Source organism: Halichoeres trimaculatus, unplaced genomic scaffold (assembly GCF_033239565.1).
Source record: "Halichoeres trimaculatus isolate MK-OKI-2021-1 unplaced genomic scaffold, fHalTri1.1 fHalTri1_scaffold_17, whole genome shotgun sequence".
NCBI classification, from domain to species: Eukaryota; Metazoa; Chordata; class Actinopteri; order Labriformes; family Labridae; genus Halichoeres; species Halichoeres trimaculatus.
Window position 1 is genome coordinate 25033307 of NW_027437195.1, and position 24744 is coordinate 25058050.

The window sequence follows — 24744 nt, forward strand, 5'->3', positions numbered from 1 at the left end:
TGGTTAATATGACGGCAGAGTGCTGCAGCAGAATGGAGCGTTTATGGATTTCTAATAGTGATGAATATTGTTTTATACCCACAGACGGAGAGGTGCATTTGAATATGGGTGAAGCTTTCTCACAGGCTCACACACACACAAACAGTCACACTTCAGTTAGCATACAAAAGTTCTTCTGACTGCACACACACTTGTAGGCTCATAAAACTGCAGACACACACATACTGACACTTGTAAATACATATAGTGTGCTGAATAAATGCCTGCACAGACAAATTAAGTGTGTCGTCTGCATGTGATAGTCACACTCTGGGAGCATTTATTGATTCAGGGCGATTAATTGATGGATAGTGACGTGTTAAGAGCTCGAAGACGATGAGGAGTGGGCAAAGAAAGCTCGGAGGGACAGCGGAGGACAGGAGTGTGGGAGGAGAAAGAGAATAACATACGAGGCTTAAAGAGGCACAAAGCTGAAGGCATATCACACTCTCTGGGCTTCCAAAACATCCATACAGCAATTTATTTCACTAATTGTTTTCGCAATAGTTTATCGACCCTCCTCTCAATATTGATACATATAATGGCTTTATACGTCCTTTTATTTCCATTTAATTCCTGTGATCACAACAACCTCCGCTCTGGTGAATGTGGCTGTTGGGTTAGTCGGCTGGCTCCTGAAGCTGCAGTAAAGTACAAAACATAAAGAGCAGTAGACAGGATTTGGACATGAGTGCTGCAACTCTAATCTAAAAGAAGGACTTTTCTACAATTTTTGTTGTCTAATTGGTTTAAATTGACATTGCAGGAATTTCTCATTTTGTGCCGAAAAACCTTAAAGACAGAAATCAGGGTTAAAATCAGCCAGTCAGTCTTTTTTTTGAATGTGTCAAGAGGGAGACGCTTAAAATCCATGTGTTGTGGTTTTGCAGCAGAATTCTTTGCTAAGCTGCTGCATTTGTCAAACAGATTCAAAGAGAATCAACAGGTTGTAAAACAGGTTGATTTTGAAACCCAAAGGCCTATTTGTGTCTGATTAGACTGTAAGAATCAGTGTAATCCTACTGTACATGTGCTGTTTAGGGTGGGACTCTCTCCTTTTCCCTCTTGTCCACACTCACACACATACACACAAACAAACACACACACACACACACACACACACACACTGTCGGCAAGGAGAAGACAAATAACAGAGGCCAGACACTTTGACCTCGCTGCCTGGCTGGAGAGTAATTTCAGTTCTGCTGGGGATGGGAGAGGAATAAAGAGGAAGAGGGGAGGTGGGGTGTACTGTAGAGGCAGAGGGAGACACGGAGAGGCATACATCTGGGTGGTTTAGCTTATAAATGAACACTTCTGCTGGGTGATAAAACGGTTGTCCTCTCCTGGTCCCTGTGAGCAGGATTGTGGGGTTTTTTTGCTGTGTGTGTGTGTGTGTGTACATATGGCTTTGTGTGTTTTTGGACTTAGAGACTCATGTGAATCTAGTTTTTCTTTAATATTTCTAGTTGTTTAAAAGAAAAAATTTCACCGAAGGTTCTGAAAATGGCTGAAATGTTGGTAATATGTTGTTTGCAAGCTGTCGCACAACCACCCATCACTAGCTTTGGGGCTCTGGCTAATAGCCATGATGCTATAGAGCCCTACTACCTGGATGTAAACAAGCACAGAAGACAGAAGTTGCCTCATAGCCTGGTATTGTTTGTTAATGTATTGGTGTATTTAATGGAGATAAAATTACATGTACCATTGCAATAAGGAATTAGCACAGGCATGTGGATGTTAACCTGCTAGTGGCGCTAGCTCTGTGGGTGTTAGCCTCAACCTGCAAACTCATTTGTCATCATTCTTTGATCCTGTGTTTTCACAGTTTCCTGTTAGCTTACCTTCAGAAAAGTCTGTTTTTTAATATTCAAATATGCTAAAATGATAAGGAACTTCTTAGCATCTCTAGAAACGGTACAAACTACTTTTTTTAAGAACCTGCATCATGATAACCCCTCTCTGCAATGACTTCACAACGACATTAATACCCCTTTACTAAGCCAAACATCTATTCTTGTGACAAATCAGTGACTTACAGTGAAACTAAGACTTAGAAGAGAACTGAAACTGAAACAGGATGCCATTAGGTAGTGTCATCCTTTATTTCTGAAAGTAAAAGTTCAAACCAAATTTTCACATAACGAGTTCATAAAATGTCAATGCAAAAACTTGAATGGAGGCAAATATGTATCAGACAGGACAAAATCAAAGGAACCAAGAAAACTAATGAGATTTTTGTCTATTCCAGAAAAAAATGACTTTCTACAACTTGAGCAGTCAATTGTGTGGTGTAGCAAAAACCTTAACCGACAAAAAGAAATTAATTAATGTGTGTATTTTGAGCTCATAGCACTCTAGTTAGCCAGATTTTAGCTTTAAAGCTGTGACTTGCTAGATACAGTGAAGCTGAGACCCAGGCACTTAAGAGCTGAAATATAAATGCCAGTTGTTGGCGTCCCCTAGACAAATTATGGCATTAATTGAACCTGACAAACCTGATACTGGTCTGTCTAGCAGCATACATATACGTAACCATTCTATTTTTGCTAGATGCCAGAACTGTGATGCGTCAAGGTAACAGAAAAGTTCAACCCGGACAGGAAGTCATTCACGAAAGTATCTAAAAACATCCGGTGACTTTCAAAATAAAACAAACCATGTCAGAACCAGATCGTATTTATCTCAACTACAACAACAAACCAACATAATGAGTGGAGCCAGACCAGGAGTCAACAAGTTTGAGATTTAACAGCCCAAACAAGAATGAGGAAAGGCTCATGAATAGATTAGGAAGTGTGAAAAACTCATCAGCCTTGGGACTTCAGCTGCCTGTTGTCCTGCAAGCTGCTGAATGCCAGTATTTGGTTTTCAAAGTTTCAAAGAAATTAATAGCTGTGTCTAAGTAGTGTCAATGATTATAACAGACTTCCGGTTTTAATCTTCATTTGAAAAAAAAAGGCAAGGATTGTTTTTTTTTCTTCTCCTATAACTACATTTTTATAAGCTAACCTCTAAAGATGGACATGAATATCAATATATACTGATTCATAAATATCTAAACAAACTGCCTAATATTTGACTACTTCTCTGAGCCTGACCTCCAACAGTGTCACCATACAAGCGTCTTTGGAAGATCAGAGCACGTGGTTTCAAATCAGAGGTCATGATATTGTTAGAAACACACGTTTTGTCACTTGTTCCTCAGTGGGTATGTGTACTGCTGCTCAGAAAGCAGATGAAGGATCCTGTTTTATCTTGTATTTGATGTAAATGAGTCTAAATTAAAGCTTCAGGGTGTTGTGGGGATGAGGTTTCACTCACTTTACCTGTTAGCAGAATGTAATATATGGAAATTATATTTTAGAACACTTTCCTTGCGATTATAAAATATATTTCAGAGCGGAGTTATGAGCAACATATGGAGGTTTTCATTCACCCTTTGCAATTACATTCAAAGCAGCCTGTCTGCTCCTCCACTCTGCATGGAGAGGTGATTTATCTGTGCGCTTCTATTCATTTTGAATCAGAGCGGTGACGCCGGGCTCCCTCAGCTCTTTGACAACCGGTACAGCAGAGAGCCAGCAGAGACTGGAGCAGCACAGCAGCTCCTGGAGGAGCACAGGCACATGAATAATCACCCAGACGCTGCTAGATAGCTCCGCTCTCCTTGGGCCTTCCAGCAGATGCTATGCTAACAAATGGGAGCAGTCAAACCAGAGCTAATGGGAAAAAGTTTTACGCTTTCACCCCCAAAAAACACAGCACAGGTTCCTCGCATGCACGTAAACACACACAAACAGTGCCACCAGGTGTGATTACGGCAGTAAACACCAGACTTTGAAATTGCTCACTTGAGGCTGAAAAAACGTCTCGATTATTTTGTTTCCATTGCACATCAACTGGAGATTAATAAGAAATCACAAAATTTTCTCCAGCTTCAAGGAGGTTGAATCTTTTTTGTCCATGTTAGCTTGACTTTCCTCCATGTGAAGATTACAAAAATTAACTTAAAGCAGCAAGAGGAGCACAAGTCTTTCAGTTGTTAAGGTTTTAGAGCTTGATTGTAGCTGACTCCTGTGTCCTTCTAGATACAATGAAACTGAGACTCAGTGGAAACAGGTGGACAGGAGCTCCAAAGCTGAAATTAAGCACTGGCTGTCAATTTCAGCTTCTGGCGCTTTTAACTGTGATCAAGCCAGAAATTAAGCAATTTTTCACATGTGGTGAATCCAATTAACATTAATTCTAAAAGAAATGAATAAATAAAGGAAAGAATGTTCCAGAGTGACGTAAGCAAGCAGATCAACTGAACTCATCATCTGTCTGTTCCATGAAATTAACTGCCACACCATGAACAGCAAATCTTCTTTATGCTCTAAAGAAAAAAACCTTAACTAATCAATTAAAAGTGAAGCCAACTAAAGTGTGACTGAGTATTTACAGTGAAACTGAGACTCAATGGAGACAGGCGCTCCAAAGCTGAAGCAAAACTTAAAAAAAAATTGAAATGAAAGAAATATTCTCTTAATTTCTGGAGCATTGTGCTGTTAGCTATATATTAGCCAGTTTTAGTGTTGACTGCTACAGTAAAACTAAGACTCAGGATTAATAGAATACAATGAAAAGAGTACTCTGACATAGCTTTGCGCAAAAAATCAAATCAGTCCCTCACAGATGTGTTTTGATCAAAAGAGTTGGACAATTTGTTCACACTTTCATTACAACCTAAGATATTCAGAGCATAAATTCATAGAAGTAAAGATTAAGTATTTGCACTCTGTGACACTAAAGGCCACAAATATTTAGCTTTTCCAGAGGCCTGTACTACAAGTCTGAAATATCGAAGAATTGCACCCCAAAAATTGTAAAAGAATCAAACGGGGTGAAAAGCACATCACCCCAACCTTAAAGGATGATGTGTGTGAATTCTTTGTATTGTTGAAGAATGATCGTCTGGTCCTCCAGGGTAATGTAGGCTGCTTCAGGGTTTCTCCCGTATCTCCATGTTTGTGATTGGTCAGATGAAGGAAACACCACCCCTTATATGTGGCTGTGCACTGATCAAGACTGTCAAATCCTCGGTTCACTTACTGAGTTGATATTCAGCGTCATAGTGCTGCTTATCAGGATTGCAAATGTCTTAAGTCCTGCTTTGTAGTATGGGCCCCAGATGTCATGGAGTTGAATTTGTTTTGAAACACTACCATAATTCTATTTCAATTCATACAACGTTTTTAAGTCATGTGTATATTAATCTGAGAAATGTGTTGTGAAACATTACTGTGAAACTGAGACTGAAGTTTCACAAAACTCAAAGCTTAAGATCCTACAGTTTCATTTTACAGTTCTACATTTTCATTTAGCAGATGCTTTTACCCAAAGCGAAATACAACACAAGCAAGAATTTAGACAGAAGGAAAACCTAGTTGGTGCTACAAGTTATTTAGCTGCAGGTGCAGCCATTTTGTGCATTTTTTTTCTTTTTCTTTATTTGAATAATGTGGAATAATCTAACCAACTAACCACAATCAATTGCTGCAACAATATACTTCAACCTTCAACAACATTCAGTAATTAGTGCTGAAAATTCACTAATAGCTAGGTCTGAGGCCTTCTGACTCATTCTACCCCTGAGGACAAAGAGGAGAAGGCTCAGATTAAGGGCCTAAGTGTTCCCTGAACAGATGAGTCTTCAGACATCTCTTAAAGTAGAAAGGGACTGTGGATCGAATGGAGTTTGGTAATTCATTCCACCATTTGGGCACAACAGAGGAGAAGAGTCTGGCTAGAGATTTAGAGCCGCGCTGGGCTGGGAGCACCAGGCGTCTTTCATAAGCAGAGTGTAGTGGGCCAGAAGGAGTGTAGACCTGGAAGAGGGACCCCAGGTAGGAAGGAGCCGTTCTTGTCAGTGTCTTGTTTATATGGAGGCTTAGTTGAAGTTTCAAATGACGAAACACTTCTCCTTTAAACTTGTGCCACAGTTGGACACTGTACATCTTAGTTGGAGTAAATAAAGCACCATGTTGGTAAGACTAGATGTCAGACAGAGTGCAGAGCAACTGTCTTCTTCAATATATCATTAAGTTAGTGTGACTATATTTGAACTTCCACAAACACATCATCCTCAAAAGTCGCTTCCTGGAACATCTGGACGCACAGTTTACAGAGGGGTACCCTGGCACGTTGCTGGACTCTGCTTGGGAAATGATCGCTACTGTTTGAACCCTAAATTTGTCTCCTCTGCCAGCTCTGCCTCTTTGGCAGGTGACCAGCGACATGTTGGAGTGAGTCTCTGCTGTTCAAAAATAAAACGTGTTTATGAAGCCACTGTGGGCTCCAGACACCGGACGCCTCCTCCGTCCTCTGTCTGTGCTTGTGAAAATACCTTCAATTCAGCTATAAACTGTTACAAAATTACAGAAATGAGATGAATTACCGATATAAATTATACACAAGGTTTTCGTGGGTCATCAAATACTCGATTTGATTGGATTATTCTGATTGATAGCCTCTCTCCTCGGCTCTGAATGTGTTTTTGAATGCGTCTGCACTGGCAAAACCCAGTTCAGTCATTACCCCCATCTCCCTTATCAGCACAAGGGGAATAAACACAAATCTAATAGAAATTCATTACACAGAGCCATATCCACACATACACACACAGCCAACTAGTTTATTAGATTAATAGGCTATGAATGGCTAATACGAATTACCCCCCCTCTCTTGTTAACGAGACGCGGAGCAATTTGTATAATTATGTCTGTGGAAGGGAAGAATTCCTGTGTCTAAGCATATTTTTAGACAGCCGAGCTTTCTGAAGGCTTTTGATTACGTATTTACTTTGGGGTTTTCAGCTCCGTGCTCTTTCTCTCAGAAGTCGTTTTTGAATAATTCATCGCTTTGTTCCAGAGCGGAATAATTTGTGTTGAGATTTATGAGCAATTGCTTTGGGGGTGGGCTGATTTTTACTCTTTTTTAAATGATCACAGAACGTGTTTTTGTCAGAGTCGGGTGTCAGTGTGTCTCTTTTCAAACGGCGGTCTGAGTGGAGACGGCGCTCGCAGAGAGGGTTTTTAAAAACACGTCTTTCCAAAGAGTCGGGTGCCGAAACTACACGCACAACAGCTGAGGAGAGATGGCCTGAACCCCCGCTGTGTCTGATGGCACAAGATAAAACATTATGTGCACTTTAAATGATAATAAAGCATCAACCTTTTATTTTTTTAAAGCAGCACTCTTATCTAACTTCAGTCTGAGCAGGCCAGTCAGCTCAGACAAAAATACAGTGACCAGCATTTCAAGAGCTCCTGATTAATGAAAGTCACATGAAACAAGAAAACTCCTGCTCTAATGAGAAGGATGAGAGCTTTTTAACACCTCAGAATACCATATATCCCAATAATCCATGAGTAACAGTTGTATTCAGTCAATTACATCACATATAGTCCTGTAAACCCTGATAAAGTGATGCAGTTTGCCATTTGATACACCACTAAAACTGGGTGAGACATCGCTAGTGTCAACATGCCAACTCCTCAGTAAGGAAAGTCTTGATTGGCTTCCCCAGAAGTTGCTCAAAGTTGTTATACAGCAAAAAACTGGAATCTTATCAAGTGTTTTTGTCTTATTTTAAGTAAAAATTGTCGTTATACTTGAAATGCCTTTTTAATCATAATAAGAGCCACATTCACCTGACCAGCCCAGAAAAATGTCTTATTTCAAGTTATTTAGAGACGAAAAAAGAGGTTCAAATTGCTTGTAACGAGTAAAAAGAATCTGCCTATGGAACAAGAGAAATGTACTTTAAAATTGGCTTAAAACTGGAATAATGTCTCAATACAAGTAACTTTTCTCTTGTTCCATACTAGTTCCAACTAGTTTCAAACAATTCAGACCTGTTTTTGGTCTTTGAAAAACTTGAAATAAAACATTTTTCTGGGCTGGTCAGGTGAATGGGGCTGTTATTATGATTAAAAAGGCATTTTCTACTGAAAATAAAAAAACACAACAAAACAAATAATAATAAACCAAAAAAAAACAAAATAAAAATTGGCTTCCTGTTCACCTTCACCTCGTGGTCCCAAAAACCTGTTCAAAAACTCAAGGTGATCAAGCCTTTTCTGTGGTGGCTCCCAAATTGTGATACCTGCCACTGGAAATGAAAAAATCCCTCACCATACAAACTTTTGAATTGCATCTTAAAACTTATTTTATTCTTTGGCTTTAAATTCAGCATGAGAATTGTGTGATCTCAGTCCTTTTCTGCCTTTTATGGTCTTATCCCCTTTGTTTTATGGCTCTTATTTGTTTGTTATTATTCTGATTTGTTTATTAGGCTATTGATGTTCTCATTTGTTTATTACTGTGCAACACTTTGGTGTATAAATAAAGTGGACTGGATTAAAAATAAGACAAAAACACTTCATAAGGTTACAGTTTTTTACAGTGTAATGCTCTGATTTACAAAATCAGCCATTTATGGGTAATTGTCATGGAGACTGTAGGATGGAGGAATAACAGAGAGGGACAGAAAGTGTGTAAAAAAGAAAGACTTCAATATTTTTAGAACTAACAATGAACTTGTTTTGCTTGTTTTTTTTTGTTTTTTGTTTCCGTCAAAATGTCAACCCTCCTCCTTTATCAGAGCTGGGGATGGCAAAAGTGACCCAAAAAAGGCAAGCACATGCTCAAATCATTTGCATGCAGGCGTCTGCTCTGGCTGCAGCTGCTAGCAAAGGAACTTGTCCGTCTGTGAGTGTTTTGGATAAGGAAAGGACTCACAGCAGCACCCGCTGCTTGTTGAGGAGAGAGATATCACAACATGCTTTCACGTCAGAGTCCCCAAACTCCATTAAAGTCGCTCTATTTATTGCTAGTTGCCTAATTTGAAAAAAAAAATTGGTGGAGGGGTCTGAAAAGTCTCTAAATAAAGCGACAAGGTTGCTAAGTTGACAAGGCAAGTTTATTTATAAAGCACATTTCAGCAAGGCAATTCAAAGTGCTTTACAGAGAAAACAAATTAAAAGAAAACAGTTAAAATTCAATTAAAAAGCAGATAAAAACATACAATAAAACAAAAAAAGAAAGAAGGTTAAAACAGATTTTAAGATATAACCATAAAAGTCGCAGTGCAGAGTTGCAGAGTTGTGGGGTTAAAAAAGATATTAAAATGAACTGTAAAAATGCTCTAACAAAAGGCAGTTGTAAAAAGATGAGAGTGTAACTTGGATTTAAAGGAGCAGATGTTTTTAGCAGACCTGATGTTTTCTGGCAGTTTGTTCCAGATATTTGGAGCATAGAAGCTGAATGCTGCTTCTCCATGTTTGGTTCTGACTCCGGGGACTGAAAGCAGACCTGAAAACACTGAGTGTCAGTTTTATTTCACCACTTTCTTTCCTCCGTCATCAGAGCTCACTAAATCCAAAGGGCTTCACCTTGCAATGATCAAATATGATCGGAACCACACACACGCTCCAAACCAAGATATAGAATTAAAATAATACGGTCCGAACGACACCCCACAAACCGAGCCAGGTAAACTAAAAGCATCAGATTTTTTACAAGCCGTTCCATCCCTAATCTGTTTGATAACAGCCTCAGACAGGCCCTTGCAAAGCCAACATAATATAATTTCGAATGCAGAGTGTTTGCACTCAGTCATAAGTCCTGATCCACATTGTATTTACGGATAAATCTCTCTTTTCTTTGCTGCGGTAGTGACACAGTTTATTCAGCATTTCACAAAGAAGACGCAGAAAGAGGGAGAGAAAAGCGGTTTGACATGCAGCGGGATTAAAACCTCAGACGTCGAGGGTTCATGGTTTGTGCTTTAGCAGCTGAGCTGGCAGGATTCCTCTTTATCCTTCCTCAACAATCTCAAACATATTTCTCACCCTCTCCTCTTTCTCCTTCTTGTTTGTTTGTCTGAAGGTTCCTGGGAACTTTCTGGAGCCTGGTCTCATCGATCTCCACCAAATCAGCCCGGTTCCGGTGGGTCCAGTTGCACCAGGACCAGATGACTCCTGGGAATGGGATGAAACAGATATGACAATCACAGAAGCAGAGCCACAAGGGGGAACAGAGCCGGACCTCACGCAAAACCTCCCGACAGAACAAAGTGATGCAACCAGCAGGAATCAAACAGCCGCTCAGAGTCCTGAGTCTAACATCGGGGCTGGATTCTCATTGGTGGATCAGCCCCAGACTCCTCCCCCTAACAACAATAACGTCTACCAGGTGTACAGCCTCCATAACGTCGAGTTATACACCCAGCCTCTGTTTCCACACAGCTCCTCTTCACTTTACAAAACCAAATCAGGGAAACGGAAACAGCACCTCCTGCTGAAGAGCCTGAGTAAAGACTCCTCTTTCTCCTCCATCGAATCCCTCCCAGACCTCCTGGGAGGTTTGATGTCAGATACTCGAGGAGGCGACAGGATCCTCAGAAACAGGGATGAAGAGGGCGGCAGGGGAAGTGGTCAATCAGTGAACAGCCGGAGGTCAGAGAGTGAGAGCGGGATTGTTAGCGACACAGGCGACATAGAGACGATATCAACAAACTCTGAAATCCAAGGAGGGGAGGAGGAGCGGGAAGACGAGGAGAAGGAGCTGAGGAAGGATGAAAGTGATGATAAAGGTCGTAAAAATGACAGTGTTCCCTGGTACAACCAAAGAAACAGGATGAGGTGTAGTATGAAGGAGAAAGAGAGAAATGAGAGGAGAGAGGAGAAGAGGAGGAGGCCAAAGAGAGGAGGAGGGGAGGCAGTGGAGATCCTAATCAATGGGCGTGTGATCCTGACCCCTGCTGATTCTGACTCTGATTTTGAAGGAGGACTGGGCGTCGAGTCCTCAAAGACCTTTCTGTCTCGCAGTCAAATCACAGAATTCAACTCTGACAAGTTTAACCGTTTGGCGTCTCCCCCTGCTCTCTGCCACCGCGCCTCCAGCCCAGTTTTATCTCAGGGCTCCTCTCTGGAGTCCCTCCTTGCGCTGGGTGTTGAGTTATTCCCGTCAAAAGACCCTCTGCATCGCAGTGCATCCCTGGAGAGCTGCCTGGCCCCGTGTCGGAGCAGTGAAGGAGAGTCTGGAGGCAGCCTGGCAAGCCTCGGGGAGCCGGATCTGGGGCAGAGACAAGATAAGGATGGAGTAGACTCAAAAAAGGAGGGATCGGATGGAAGTGTACGAGGAGAACCATCCTCTGGAGAGCTGAGCCGGAGAACTCTGGATCTCCTGAAACGCCTGGAGAACATCCAAAGCCCTCTTGCGACCAAGATGACTCGCAGTGTTTCTGACATGACGCTTCGATGCAGCTCGCCACAGCGGAGCAGACTCCCTGCTTCGCCGTCTCTTGGTGGTCAACATAACCCACTTTCTGGGGTCTTAGGCTCTTCGCGGAAAGGACCGCCATCCCTGATCAACGAGAGCTCAGCGACGGCTTCTTTGACGGAGCTGAGCAGCACAGAGGATTCCTCTCTGGGGTCTGAAGATTTTGCTTTGCTCAGAAATCAACGTCACCTCTTCCTGGATCCCACCACGGCAGCCAACGCCAACTCCAAATCCTACCGCAAACACGGCCACGTGGACAGCCAAGGAGGGCAAGGGATGGACGAAGCAGACGCAGCCAGTTTGAGCCTGGTGGTGAACGTCTCTTGCAACTCAGCGTGCACAGACGAAGACGAGGACGACAGCGACCTTCTGTCTTCATCCACTCTTACGCTCACGGAGGAGGAGCTCGGTGTCAGGGACGGAGAGGACGAAGAGGAGGAGAGGTTGAGCGGCGTCTCCTCTGGGAATGAAGACGATGATGATGAGGATGAAGAGGAGATGGAGGGGTCTTACATCCTGGGGTTGGAGTACATGAAAAGAGAGATACAGAGTTGGATGAGATCGCCGAAAAACTCATCATCCTCCTTTTCAAGAACAGAGGCCGGATTGCGGGACGAGCTGCAGTGTGGAACCAACCTGACCTCCCAAAATAAAGAGCAACATGGTTATTTTAATCGATCAGCAGTAAAATTATTGGAAGACAACAGCAGCATGAGTGTCAAAAGAGACCAGACAGAACAGGAGGAAGAGGAGGAGAACCGAAGGAACGCTACAAGAAGCTACATCAGCCAGTTTGTGGACGACATGGAGAACGGAAACGTGGATCAGAGCTTTTTGAAAGGGAAGGACGAGGACGATGAACTCCTCCGAGAAGAGTCCAGCGTGTTCACAAAGAAAGGGGAGTCACTAAGAGAGTCCTATCTGTTCCCCAAGACCGGAGAGTCGCTCCAGGACGTCAACGACCTGATCCTGAAAACTGAATCACCTTCAACTTACCAGCTAACGTCATCACCATCCAGTGAGCTCCACCCCTTCACATCCAAACGCACGTCTTCGTTAGTGGGACAGCTGAGAGGAGAGCTGCCCTGCCACAGCTCCTCCCTCCCCTCGCCTCCCTCCCTCTCGCCTCTGGAGGACTGCAGATCCCACGACGACTTGCACAACAGCAGGCAAGAGGCTGGTGGACGGAAAGCCATCACCATCCAGGAGAAGTTCAAGTTCTCATCTTTAGTCACAGAAGAGACAAAACAGGTGGTCAGGGACAAAAAGTCGTCCCTGCCTCCTAAGAAACGGCACTCCTGCTGCAACCAACATCCTGCCCCCTCCTCCCTCCATCCGTGCAGTGCAGAAGAGGGAAAGAAGGAGAATGTGCACAACTTTGTGATGGAGATTATTGACATGACGTCACTGGCGCTGAAGAGCAAGGGGAGTCCAGCTGAGGAGCAGAACCAGACCATTGCTGGGGGATCCATGTCCGACCAGGGTCCGGCGTCACTGACACAGATCAGGGACAAGGTACTGACATAAAGCCAAATCTCCTCTTGCAAAAGAATAGAGAAACTTACAAAAATATTTTGAAACAAAGATGCACAAACAAAACAATTAAGATTTACTATATAGTGAACAGGTTGTTACACTGGATCCAAGTTATTCTACAGCCATGGTTCCCAAAGTCTGGGTCCTGAAATACCTCACAAAATCAAAAAACTATTTCCAATTTTAAACTTCACCCTTTACTGTAAAAATATAAACTAAAACAAGGGTTAAATTTAAAAATAAAACCCCTAACCCCTGGTGCTAAAAATAACTTCAACACACATCTCTGTGTATTGCTTGTTTATACGGAGTGCCCAATTTGAATTGGCTGAATAGGGGTTTTCCAGGAAGTTCCTTGGACATATGATGTTCTGCACCAGCCTCGCTTTCATGCTGCAATTAATTAATTAGCCAATTTTTGGCAGCAGTGCATGTGGCTACCACCACAGCCAAACCAGAACTGCAAACTGTATTCTTATGAGGCAACACACTTAAAAAGCAGAAATAATGCTTAAATACATCTGCAGATAATTTATGCATTGATTTGTTGAATAATTTGGAGATGCATGTTTGGAGTCCTGTGTGACCTCATATATTCTGTACATTTCAGAGGACAAATAACTTCAATAGCACAACGTTTATTCCAGCTAATTTGTTCACTGAGTTGGACTAATTCAATAAATCGCATCACAGATCACAACTTTTAGGATGTAATAACTAATTTCATCAGTATCCTGTGCAAGTGGAGTAATCTAAAAGCTAATCAGGTTTTTATTTCTACAAAAAAAGTCAAAGAAACCAGGCAGAAAATGTAAAATGTGAAACATTAAATATTCTGATTGATAGAAACTCTCTTAGATGGTGTGTCTTGAGTTCTATTGTAAGTTTTGTGAAGTAAGGAGGTGTATGTCACACAAATGTTGGGGTCATGTCTAAACTTAAAGGAGCTGTAAGGTGTTTGAAAGTGATCTTGAAAAAGTCTCCCTTCTAGATATATGCCTGATCATAATCCACGCTTTAAAATGAGATTATCAGCACCAATATTGCTGCTTACAGGTTATTTTGAATTGTTACTTCTTAGCTTCCAGTTTGGGTCGTCCAGGACTGGATTGATTTATGGCACGTCTAGGTCTCCATGACAACACCACGCCGGCTGATGAAGTTTAGTAGTGAGAAGAGATAAAACACTAAAGCCAAACTGTCAGACAGAAAAAGGACAGTAGCGCAGAAGAAAGCTAAACGGGAGAGTGATACAGCCCGAGCTAAAGGCTAATTAGCCATTAGCTAGGGCTGTATCACTATCACACAGGGGCTAAACTGTTTGTGCTAATATTAGTTCCAACCCACAGTCAGCAGTTATTCTGCAGTGGTCTGTTCAAACTTGAGAGTCTATCAATAAAATGAAGATTGAGGTTACGTTAGCTCTGCTTGGTAGACGAATGGCAGGACATAGCTAACCAGAATTTACTAACATTACACATTACAGACATGTCTTAGAGCACTGGACTGCCAGCTGCACCAAATATAAACGGCTACTAAACTACTTACAAACTGACAGTGTTTACCTGTTGTCATGTTAGCCTACAGGTACGTCGGAGCGCCAGGCTAACATGTAGCCAGCTACTACAATATTTGCTTGATGTCACGTCTCAAACAGTAGCGCTACGTAACTGTTCTGATGAGTCCCTTACCTCGGGGCATTGTATCCAATAAAAATTTGCCTTGAACAAAGAAAATTAGTTTCCATCCAATCTGCATTTACTTCCAAAACAAGCACATGCCTCACTAAAAGTAATTTACGACAGTGTGTAGAGACTCCGGACCACAAGGTGGCGAGGGAGTGCAATTAAAACAAATCCTCCTCATAGCATCTTTAAGGATACAGATCTGAATTTAGAATGCACAAGGTTAAACAAAATGAAATGAAGCTAACAGGGTAAAAAAAAATGTCATGACACCAAAAGAAGGAAATGTTTTGAACTGAATTGTAGCTTAAACTGTTATCAGTGAATCAGTGTCTGTATTTGACTTCAGGTCTTTTCAAGATAAACCTCAAACTTACAGATTTAATCTCATTTCTGACACATAACTTTCTCCTCTCTCCTCTTTCAGGTCATCGAACACTCCCACCAGCCCCTCCACCTCCGTAAAGGAGACTTCTACTCCTACCTGTCTCTCTCCTCCCATGACAGCGACTGTGGCGAGGTCAGTCAGTGCTCCGAGGACAAAAGCTCCACTCCACTGCCCTACAGCATCCCGACTTACATCACCCCGACTCAAGGCCTCCACAGCCCGAGCCCGGAGCTGTTTACGAGCACCAACCAACGCATATCACCCCCGTCCTCCAAACTCTCCTCCTCTGGCCTTCTCTCCAAGAACAACTTCTGTGCGCTTGATTTGGAGTCCTCTGAGTGCCAAACAAACACGGCTGAAGAAAACAACAGTCCCTGCTCGTCTCTGCCCAGCAGCCCGGACATCAGGGATGAGGAGACCCTGTTCGCAGCCTGTACGGAGGAGGTCTATCTGGGCCCTCCTCTCTGCTACAGCATAGCGCTAACGAAAAAACCACGACAGGTCCCCGGCTATGAACTGAACAATCCAGCTTATTTACCTTGTTCACAACCAAATGGCAGTCTCCAGTTCTCATCTCAAGAGGGGCCAAGTGCTACACCAGGTGATAGTCTGAGCTCCTCGAAGGAGTCAGTGACGGATAGAAACGAGGATCAGCTGTATTTCCAAGCATCCAACTGCACAGAGGACGAAAAAGTCTCCTTCCCTCCTTTCCTGCCGCCTTGTTTCAGCTCACTCTCCACCTCCTTGCCCTCAAACGGCGTCTCCGCCTCCCTCCAGGGGCCTGAATCCAAACCTGAGGATGACACTCCCTTTCCTCCTCCTCCCATGTCCTCTGGCGCTGAGGAAGAGAAGCGAGGTGAGGACCCGTACCTCCTCTGTGATGTCGCTGGAGGAGAAGTCGCGGCCGCTGTGAGTGTCAGCGCGCCGCAGGAGGAGAGGAGTCGTAATGAGGGGCCTCCTTATCTTAATCCCCGGGCGCGTGTCGCCCCGATAGACTCCTCCGCAGCTGAATGTTTGGCAGATACTAAAACGCTTGAATCCAATATGGGCGCCGTAATGACCAAGATAAGTGTCTGCAGCTCCGCTACAAATCCCTCAAAAGAGCCAGCCGCCACCGCCACGCGTATTAATCCCAAAATTAACTGCTCTGCGATGAGAGAGGCAGATATAGAGGAGGGGGAGAGGCGAGGAGAGGTGGATACTCAGAGGGTGAAGCAGGAGGAGAAGGGGAGGAGACGGCGGAGCGGCTCGCAGCAGGACGCAAAGAAGCAGGTGAGTGTTCCAGGTATTAGCCTGATCTGCTATCTCAGGACATTATACAGAGCCTTGATACTGCACTTCACCTCTCTACTCCAGGTATTAGACCGAGCCGAGCCCCTAACTGGGTATGAATGTAATGAGGCCGGTGTGCGTTTCTCTCATTAACATTTCTGAGGCCAGACAGACGTGAGAGGTGCTGATATGTGAAGCCACCCCTCTCCCCCTTCGTGTCTCCCTTCCTCCTCCTTTTACCTCCTCTCCTTCACACTCTTCCTCTCATCTTTTTAATACTTCCTCTTTTTTTCCTTTTACCTTCATCTTCCCTCCTGTAACTTGAATTTCCTCTCCTTTCTGCCCTTCTTTTCGAAGCTCTGCTCGTACCTATGTGTATCATCTTGTCTTTCTTTTCAAGATCACCTCCTCAGCATCGCTCCCTCCCCTCTTCGTCTCCTTCTTGTATCTTTCCTGGCCTCTTCCTTCTACTTTCCCCTCCTTTGATCCTCTCCCCCCTCTTCCTCCCCCTCCCTCCTCCCTCAGGTGTTAATGCAAGGGGGGATTTGCAGACTTCTCAGTTTTTTAGTTAAAAGGTTAAGGTCCACAGAACAACATCAGCATAATTACTATCAGTCAGATTTCATTAGGATTCATCAGCTAAGAGCTCTCCCCGTCCCACAGTGATCGTTCAATTCATTTCATCGCTGAATTAGCGTGTTTGTTCGCTTTTTTTAACTTTTCTATTTCCTTATGCAAATGACTTTGGCATTTTTTCACCATCTCTGCAACCTTGCTGCCTCCTCTGTTTATCAACTTTTACTCTCCTTAAGAGGGAACACGGCTCGGCTGAAGAGCTTGTTTCATTTCGGATCTCGTGTAGAGCGGCCTGTCGTCGTTTCTCACACGGAGCATGTCAATGTGAGCTGTATATCATTTGCGTGATTTAAAATGTAATAAATCAGAGCTTTACTTCCCCGTAAAACAAAATCACATCAATTCATCTACAGGTTTGTTATTTTTTTTATCAAAATAATTACTCCTGCTCGCTAAACTAGTTTCTCCAAGGTCAAGTAAACACAGAGAGAGTCGCTGCTAGAGGCAATAAAGTGTTGAAGTGATGTCTTTCTGATGAGTAACCGTCATACAGGCCGAATGTTGGTTTGAACAAAGACGGTATTGAAAAAGTGAAGCAAGTGTAGAGGTGTCCTAAACATGCATTCTGTTTTATGACCAGAAAGGGGCGCACAAAAAAATCAAGTCGAGTGAGAAACAATCTCATCTAGAACAGTGACATATGATGGTGTGGTTTCTGGCCACATCAGCATGCCAAATCCTGAGGCAGGCAGAACACACCATCCCTGTCTTTTATAAGCATACATAAAAATCCATGGCAGGGAGAGCAGCAGCAAATACCCCAAAGGTACAAAACAGAGTGAGCATCAGTGACATTACATTTGACACTGACAAAATCTGACGTTAAGTGGGCGGAGCTTAATTTTATGGCCTGTCTGAGCTGATGCCATGTTCGATTTTTTTAACCATAGAAAAATTTAATCAAAAACATGGATGTAAATCAATACTCATATGATTTTTATAACCCCAGCAGTGCATCATGGGAAATTGACACACACAATTGCATTGAGACACTTAAAGATGACACGTTTGGGATGAAGTGTGAAATTACTATAACTTATTTTATTAATTTACTCAGAAATAGTTAGTTGCAGGTCTAATTTAAATATTTTCCAAGATTTTTTTGGTGTTTTCCTACATTTTTCTTGGTATTTATTAAGTTTAAAAAATGTTTTGGGAAGTTTAATAATTGAAAGATATTTTTTGTATCCCTAAATGGAAGTATTTCTTCATTTGTAAGCTCTTTTTTGAGGAAAAAGTTTTTTCTCAATTAAAAAAAAAAAAATAGTGCATTTTCAGTTCAATTTTTTTAATTATGGTATGAGTGTACTTTTATAAAACTTTTTTTCAATTAAATTCTTAATTTTTTGTGTTTTTTTTTTTTTTCATTTGAAAGACTTATTATGTTTGGGTTTTTTTTTCCTCTGTTCTTTGTTGTTTTTTTAAAATAGATTTTTTTTTTTTTATCTTTAATTAATATTGTTCTGTTTCTTCTTTAAAAAAATAATACGATTAAATTGAGGATTTGAAGGTTTTTCTGAGGATCTTGACTCTCACTGGACTCCAGACCTGCAGCTGAATTTCTGCCTGTGCGATGTTTCCCTCATTAGATAATAAACTCATTAAAAGGACGCCACACAAAGACACTCAAAGAAAACACAAAGCAGAGGGTGGAAGTCTCACTGGCATGTATGTGTGCATGTAAGCGTGACCTCATATGCATATACTTGTGTGTCAGAGTGTGTGTGTGTGTGTGTGGATCTGCAGTATTGGTGGATGTATGGGGAGGGATAACAGCTACAAGTCTTTACAAAGCGATTAGTTGTGAACCAATTAGGAGAGCGGCTGGAGAGGGAGACAGAGAATTGTTTTCGGCCTGATGCTCGTTGTTTTAATTTGCAACTTTTCATCAGTTTGGGCTCAAAGAGAGAACAAGCCGATTAGAAAACAAAGACAAACAACGTTTCAGGCCGATAATGCTGTTTTGATTTATTCTTCTCTCCTTCTATTGTTTGTCTCTCTCCTTCACCCGCGCTCTCCACATCCATCGCGTCCTCTCTCTGCTGCTAACTGTTGCAAAGAAAAATATAAAGTGGAGAATTGTTCTGCTGTTTGCAGCTCTATTATGTTGTTTTCTCCAGTTTTTCATCTCCTCTTGCGTTTCTTTCTGCATTTATCTGTCTCTATATGCCTCTCTACTCCTTTTTCCACTGACTTTGTCTCTTCTTTTATCTATTTTCTCTCTCCCTCTCAGGTGACCTCTCAGTCAGGTGCACACAATGCTGCCAGGACAGTGGCAGGGCGGAGCCAGGCCTCTGTGAGACCGCCCTCCTCGAGGACAGGGCCAGTCAGGGTGAGTCAAAACACGCACACCCACAAACACTCAATTAAATAACTTGAAGTTGTCAGAATTTAACAAACTCAAACAGCATCACACACAGGTTTCAAATCTTTTGGCAAGCAAGATTTTCTTAACCTTTGGACAGATTTCTGTATATTCCACAAGCAAATCAAGCTTCAATTTTGCCATTTTATTTTTCAAACATATATATTTTGGGACTTCTCAGGTTAACATGGCTCATATCAGATCTAAAATGACTTTTTTTTTCTTTTTACTAAATCAATAAAAATTATAAACTATAAACTTTATCAGATTTCAATTTTTGAAGTGCAAATGCTGAATTTCCTCCACCTCTTTTTACTCTTCATATTTCCTGTCTTACTTTTGCTCACCTAAGTAGAAGGTAAGGGCAGGTTCATATACAGTCGGTCCTCGAGTTACAAACAAGTTCTGTTCCTTAAACGTGTCTTAACCTGAAATTCAGCGCAAGTTGGATTTTTACCCTAAATCTCTAAATAACTATCCAGATACATGTGTTTTGCTTCATATTCGTGGGAAAACAGTACAGACAATCAAATAGACATTTCAATTGAAAAAAAAAAAAACATATAACACACACAGGCAATTTACACTTTGACGCGACTCAAGACAAAGTGGACAATGCTGATGATCGCGTAGCACTGTGTAGCTGTGTATTCTTACGGACTCAGCATCAAAAACTAGTACACGTTGTAGGAGCTTACGAACCGAGCGGCGTAACTTCGCAACGTTTTCTATTTTCTTACATACATATATTTATTGGTGTCTTAAAGTTGAGGACATCCTCTATGCTTTTAGCTTTCTCCTGCCCCATCTCAAATATTGCAGTCTTGTATTTTTTCATTCATTCATTCATTTTCTGAACCGCTTATCATGTTCAGGGTAGCGGGTGGCTGGAGCCTATCCCAGCTGTCATTGGGCGAGAGGCGGGCTACACCCTGGACTGGTCGCCAGTCAATCACAGGGTTGACACAGAGACAGACAACCATTCACGCACACACTCATATACCTCCGGACAATTTAGAGTTACCAATTAACCTGGTGAGCATGTTTTTGGACTGTGGGAGGAAGGCAGAGGACCCGGAGAGAACATGCAAACTCCACACAGAAAGGCCCACTGCCCAAGCTGGGAATCAAACCGGTGACCTTCTTGCTGTGAGGCTGCAGTGCTAATTGTGCTACCATGCAGACCGTTTATCTTTATTTTATTATTTATTTATTTGTTTTTTATTCTTGGTTGTTCATTTCATCATTGCAGGAGGCTGGATCATTGTAGCATTGTTGCTCTTTGGGCAACCAGTTGTGTATTTTTTTTGTTTTTTCTACCCATTTGAAAGTTCAGATCAATAGAAATCAAACCAAATCAAATCAATCAAATCCAAAAAAAATATGTCTTCTATTCTGGTTATTACGGTAAATGATTCAGAAGATATACAGCTATATAATAATATATCATAAAATAACAGAAACTGTGTACAAAACAAGAACAAAGGCCATCACAGACTCAATTTGTGCGTGTGCATGAGTGTGTGTTTGCGTGTGGATGTGGGTGTATGATGTGGTCGCCCTATGGGTGCCTCCAGGGCTAAGCAAAACCTACTGCCCCTATACTCCAAACACACACACACACACACACCCACACACACACACACACACACACACACACACACACACACACACACACACACACACACACACACACACACACACACACACACACACACACACACCCCTGAGGGCAGGGCATAAGAGTCCAGGTAGAAGCTCTGACAGCCCAACAGCTGCAGGTTAGACAGACATGTTACACACACACACAGATGCACACAGGCATACACACACACTCACCAGAGGACAAACCTGCATACACAATTACATGCAAAGAAACACACACATGAAAGTACAAACAACACACAATGCATGTAATCCGACGACAAAAGACACACTCGTATACACACACACCATTTCAGTGATGCGTACAGCTGGTCCTGACCCCCATGGCGTGCCCCAGCCTAGCCCACCTGTTCACTCACTCACACACACACACACACACACACACACACACACACACACACACACACACACACACACACACACACACACACACACACACACACACACACACACACACACACACACAGATACACACCGTACACACAGACACGGGTGCAATTAAAGCAATCGTGAATGCGGCTCATGATGTGCGCTGTGACCCAGACAGCAGAGGGTCTGCAGTGAAACCCACAGGAGAGAATATGTGTGTGTGTGTGCATGGGTGTGTATTTGTGTGTGTGTGAGCTTGTTTCATCACTGACTCATGTTTGGATTGTTTCATAGCAAACTGAAACAGGAAACAACAGAATATTTTGTGAAACACCAGAGGAATCAGTGTGTGAGAGCCGTGGAGAATGAGGTTCATGAAACAGGAGATGACTTTATATCCAGCAGAACAAGGTTAAAACTGAAACCGAGTGTGTTTGAATTAAAAAATACAACCTCACTGATGATCTTTAGTCTGGTATCTTCATTATTTATTCACATTTGTACCTTTAAAATGTAACATTAGGGTAGTATTGTATCTGCGAGATGCTGGATATTTTTATGAGCCAATAACTGATAAGTCTACTCTCATTGGCCGATACTGCAATAATTTACTGGTTTGAACATGAAACTGAAGATAAATAAGAGTGTAAGTCAGCAAGCTTATTAAATAATAAGCCTCTTGCTTTTCTCTCTACAGAGACTACCAGTAATGGGAACCGGGACTTCCAGGATCCAGCTGTAAGGGATCTCCCTCTGTCTCCAACCTGCTGAGCTGATCTCTTTCTTTGACCGCCCTCCCTGTTTGCTCCTGGAGACTTCCACCCCTCTCATCTCCTAAATATCACTGCTCAACAGATTGTCAAGAAACTGGACTGAAAACAAAACCAACAGTGCTAGGGTTACCTCAGAAAAGGTTTTGCTGTCTTTGAAAATTTTAGAGTCGTAATGGTTTAAAAGTTGGAGGAAAGTCTAGGAAGTTTCTCATAGACTCTCTGAGATGAATATGGAGTTAGTTTAAGGACAACCTAATAAGATAGTTTGAAGAGTTAAATAGACAACAGTGTTGTAACATCTGATCCAACAACCATTCAATTCTGGAGTGACAGGCTTGAACCAGTTTTTTATTAGGAAAATACCGTTTTTCTCAAAACAGTGAAATGAAATGTACCAGTTTTCAACATTTTTCGAAACATTTTATCAATAAGTTGGTTACAAAACAGAAAAATCTGTAAATTTTCATCCAACTGAGAACAACCCTGGACTAACCTCTTTTTTTTATTTTGTTGCCACCTTCTCTTCATGTTTTGGCATGTCATGGCACAGAAGTCCAAACTTTCAAACTGTGTCATTCACAGAGCCACATTCCCCTGGCTTTGACGTTGATCTGACCTGGGATCTGCTGGATTTATCAGACTCATCATAAACGCACTCTTAAGATCAGTATGCTGCAGTGGTGTAGCACATGTAGCATGTAACCTCCTAAGAATTAACACTCGGTCTATGTCAATGGATGATGTCAGTATTCATACTCTATCAGTAGATCACAGCTGTACCTGTGGTAGAAACTCTTTGTCCAGTGCTATCAGCACCACACTAATGCAATTTATCAAGGTTGTATGACTCTGAAGGAAACTGTAATACTGGAGACAAGCAGCCGCTGATACGCTATAGTGTTTAATTTTTACTAATGTCCTAAAGAAGTGATTTTAGGGTAAAGGGACGCTGCTGTTAACAGACATTTTGACATGGCTTACCTATGCATTTTACAAAACACACATCAAACAGCCCTGTCATGTCACCATAACCAGTTTTGTTCAAGTCTCACTTGAAACATGAAAAAGAAAAGTACTGTAATACACTCAAGTACCTAAAAGTACCTAAAAGAAAATTGTACCATCAAGACAGGAAACAAGACTGAGGCAGGAAAATTGTTGATAGCCACAGAGCCACCTTTGGTAAGCTTTGAACAAGCCTTTCAACAACTTACTCATTCAAGAAAATTCATCATCCAAAGCCCTAATCAACCTTCAGTGAGGTTACCTGTGCATGCCCAAAACCCTTGCCTCTCAAAGAGTTAAGATAAATCTACAGTTTTCATGCTATAAAGCAGAAGGAAACGAACGTAATGTCACAAAAACAAAGTCCTGGCAGAGACAAATTTGCCAAATTTGGAGTACCATGTCAAACTTTGGTCCCTTATTCATGCTGGTTCTTCTACAGGCATTCATGATCAGACAAGTTGAGATGCTCGGTCTTCACCATTAATTCACGTATTCAAGTGAAGATTTTGACTATCAGTTCAGCTCTCTTCCAACTTTGTGAGTGCCTAAATGTACAGTCTCATGCAGGGCGATGTAACGATCTTCTGGCCTTTCTCAGATATCATCTCCCAAAGTAGGGCCAAAGCCATTGCCCCAATGAAAAGGCTCAGATAAAATTACTGGACATCGCTCTGATTTTAATCACTCCAAGTTTTCCAACTTCCATGTTGATGAGAAAGATCTGAGTTTACTACGCAGACGGTGGTAATGATACTGTCTTTAACCCTTTCTGTTGCACTTAAAGACTTTGGTGGCCTCTGAGATCTACCTTTATGTTAGAGGGCAGATGAGGATGTAATGCACCTTAGGAGACCATTGACAGGGTCAACTATTTTTTGATAAGCACAGCTAATGGTGCACTTCAAGCCCCCCAACTTTGATGATGACCAGAACCACAGTGATGCTGGATCTTTTTTGAGAATTCTAGAGGTTTGGCACTCTTGGTAAATGTGGTCAACTAGGTACTTCAGACAAAGAAGGCAAATTCTACACTTATAAATTTCACGGCCAATTATTGCCGTTGAGTTGTACCATTATACCAATAACAAGAAGTTTTGAGGTCAGGCATTTGTGGTGAGCACAGTTGGCATAAAATCTCTTTCCCAGGTCAACTTCTAGATGGTAAAGTCAAAGTACTGAAACTTAAAGAAGTACCTTGATGTGCATTTTACTTACAGACATGTTATGGTAATGATACCACTGAATCCATTAAAGGTGATCTATTTCGAGAAGACATGGTCAGGCACTATTGATAAGTCCAGTTGCCACAGAAAAGGATTTCCCCTTTGGTGGCCATTTGTTCTTTTTCAGTTTGATCTATCTTAACTTGGCTTTATTGGTTTGTCAGGGGCAAAAGTAGCGGTAATGGTCAGTGGATCTTTCACAGGCAAATTTAATTGGGAAAAATCAGGGCCAAGTGTTCTTGATGAGCACAGAGATCACAAATATTGTGACAGTTGCAATCTCATGGTCATACACTTGATGATGTCCAAATTCTGGGTTGGGACCATCTTATTTGGAGAATGGCATGGTCAAGCACTCATAGGACTAGGTTTAGATTTAACCCCATGGAGACTGGTTTTACATATTCATATGATAAGAGCTGCCAGTGAGATATATACAATTAAGACAGTTGGA

At 42.0% G+C, this 24744-nt stretch overlaps 1 protein-coding gene across 1 annotated transcript in view; it reads left to right on the plus strand.

Annotated features, from left to right (window-relative positions):
• The window catches only part of akap6 (A kinase (PRKA) anchor protein 6), a 206648-nt gene extending 182697 nt beyond the window's left edge, over positions 1–23951 (plus strand). The window contains exons 20-23 of the mRNA XM_074692188.1: positions 9976–12885; positions 15019–16251; positions 19121–19219; positions 21984–23951. Coding sequence (XP_074548289.1) covers positions 9976–12885; positions 15019–16251; positions 19121–19219; positions 21984–22028 — 4287 coding nt within the window. The 3' untranslated portion in view covers positions 22029–23951. The remainder of the gene's footprint in view (positions 1–9975; positions 12886–15018; positions 16252–19120; positions 19220–21983) is intronic.
• Positions 23952–24744: the final 793 nt, after the last annotated feature.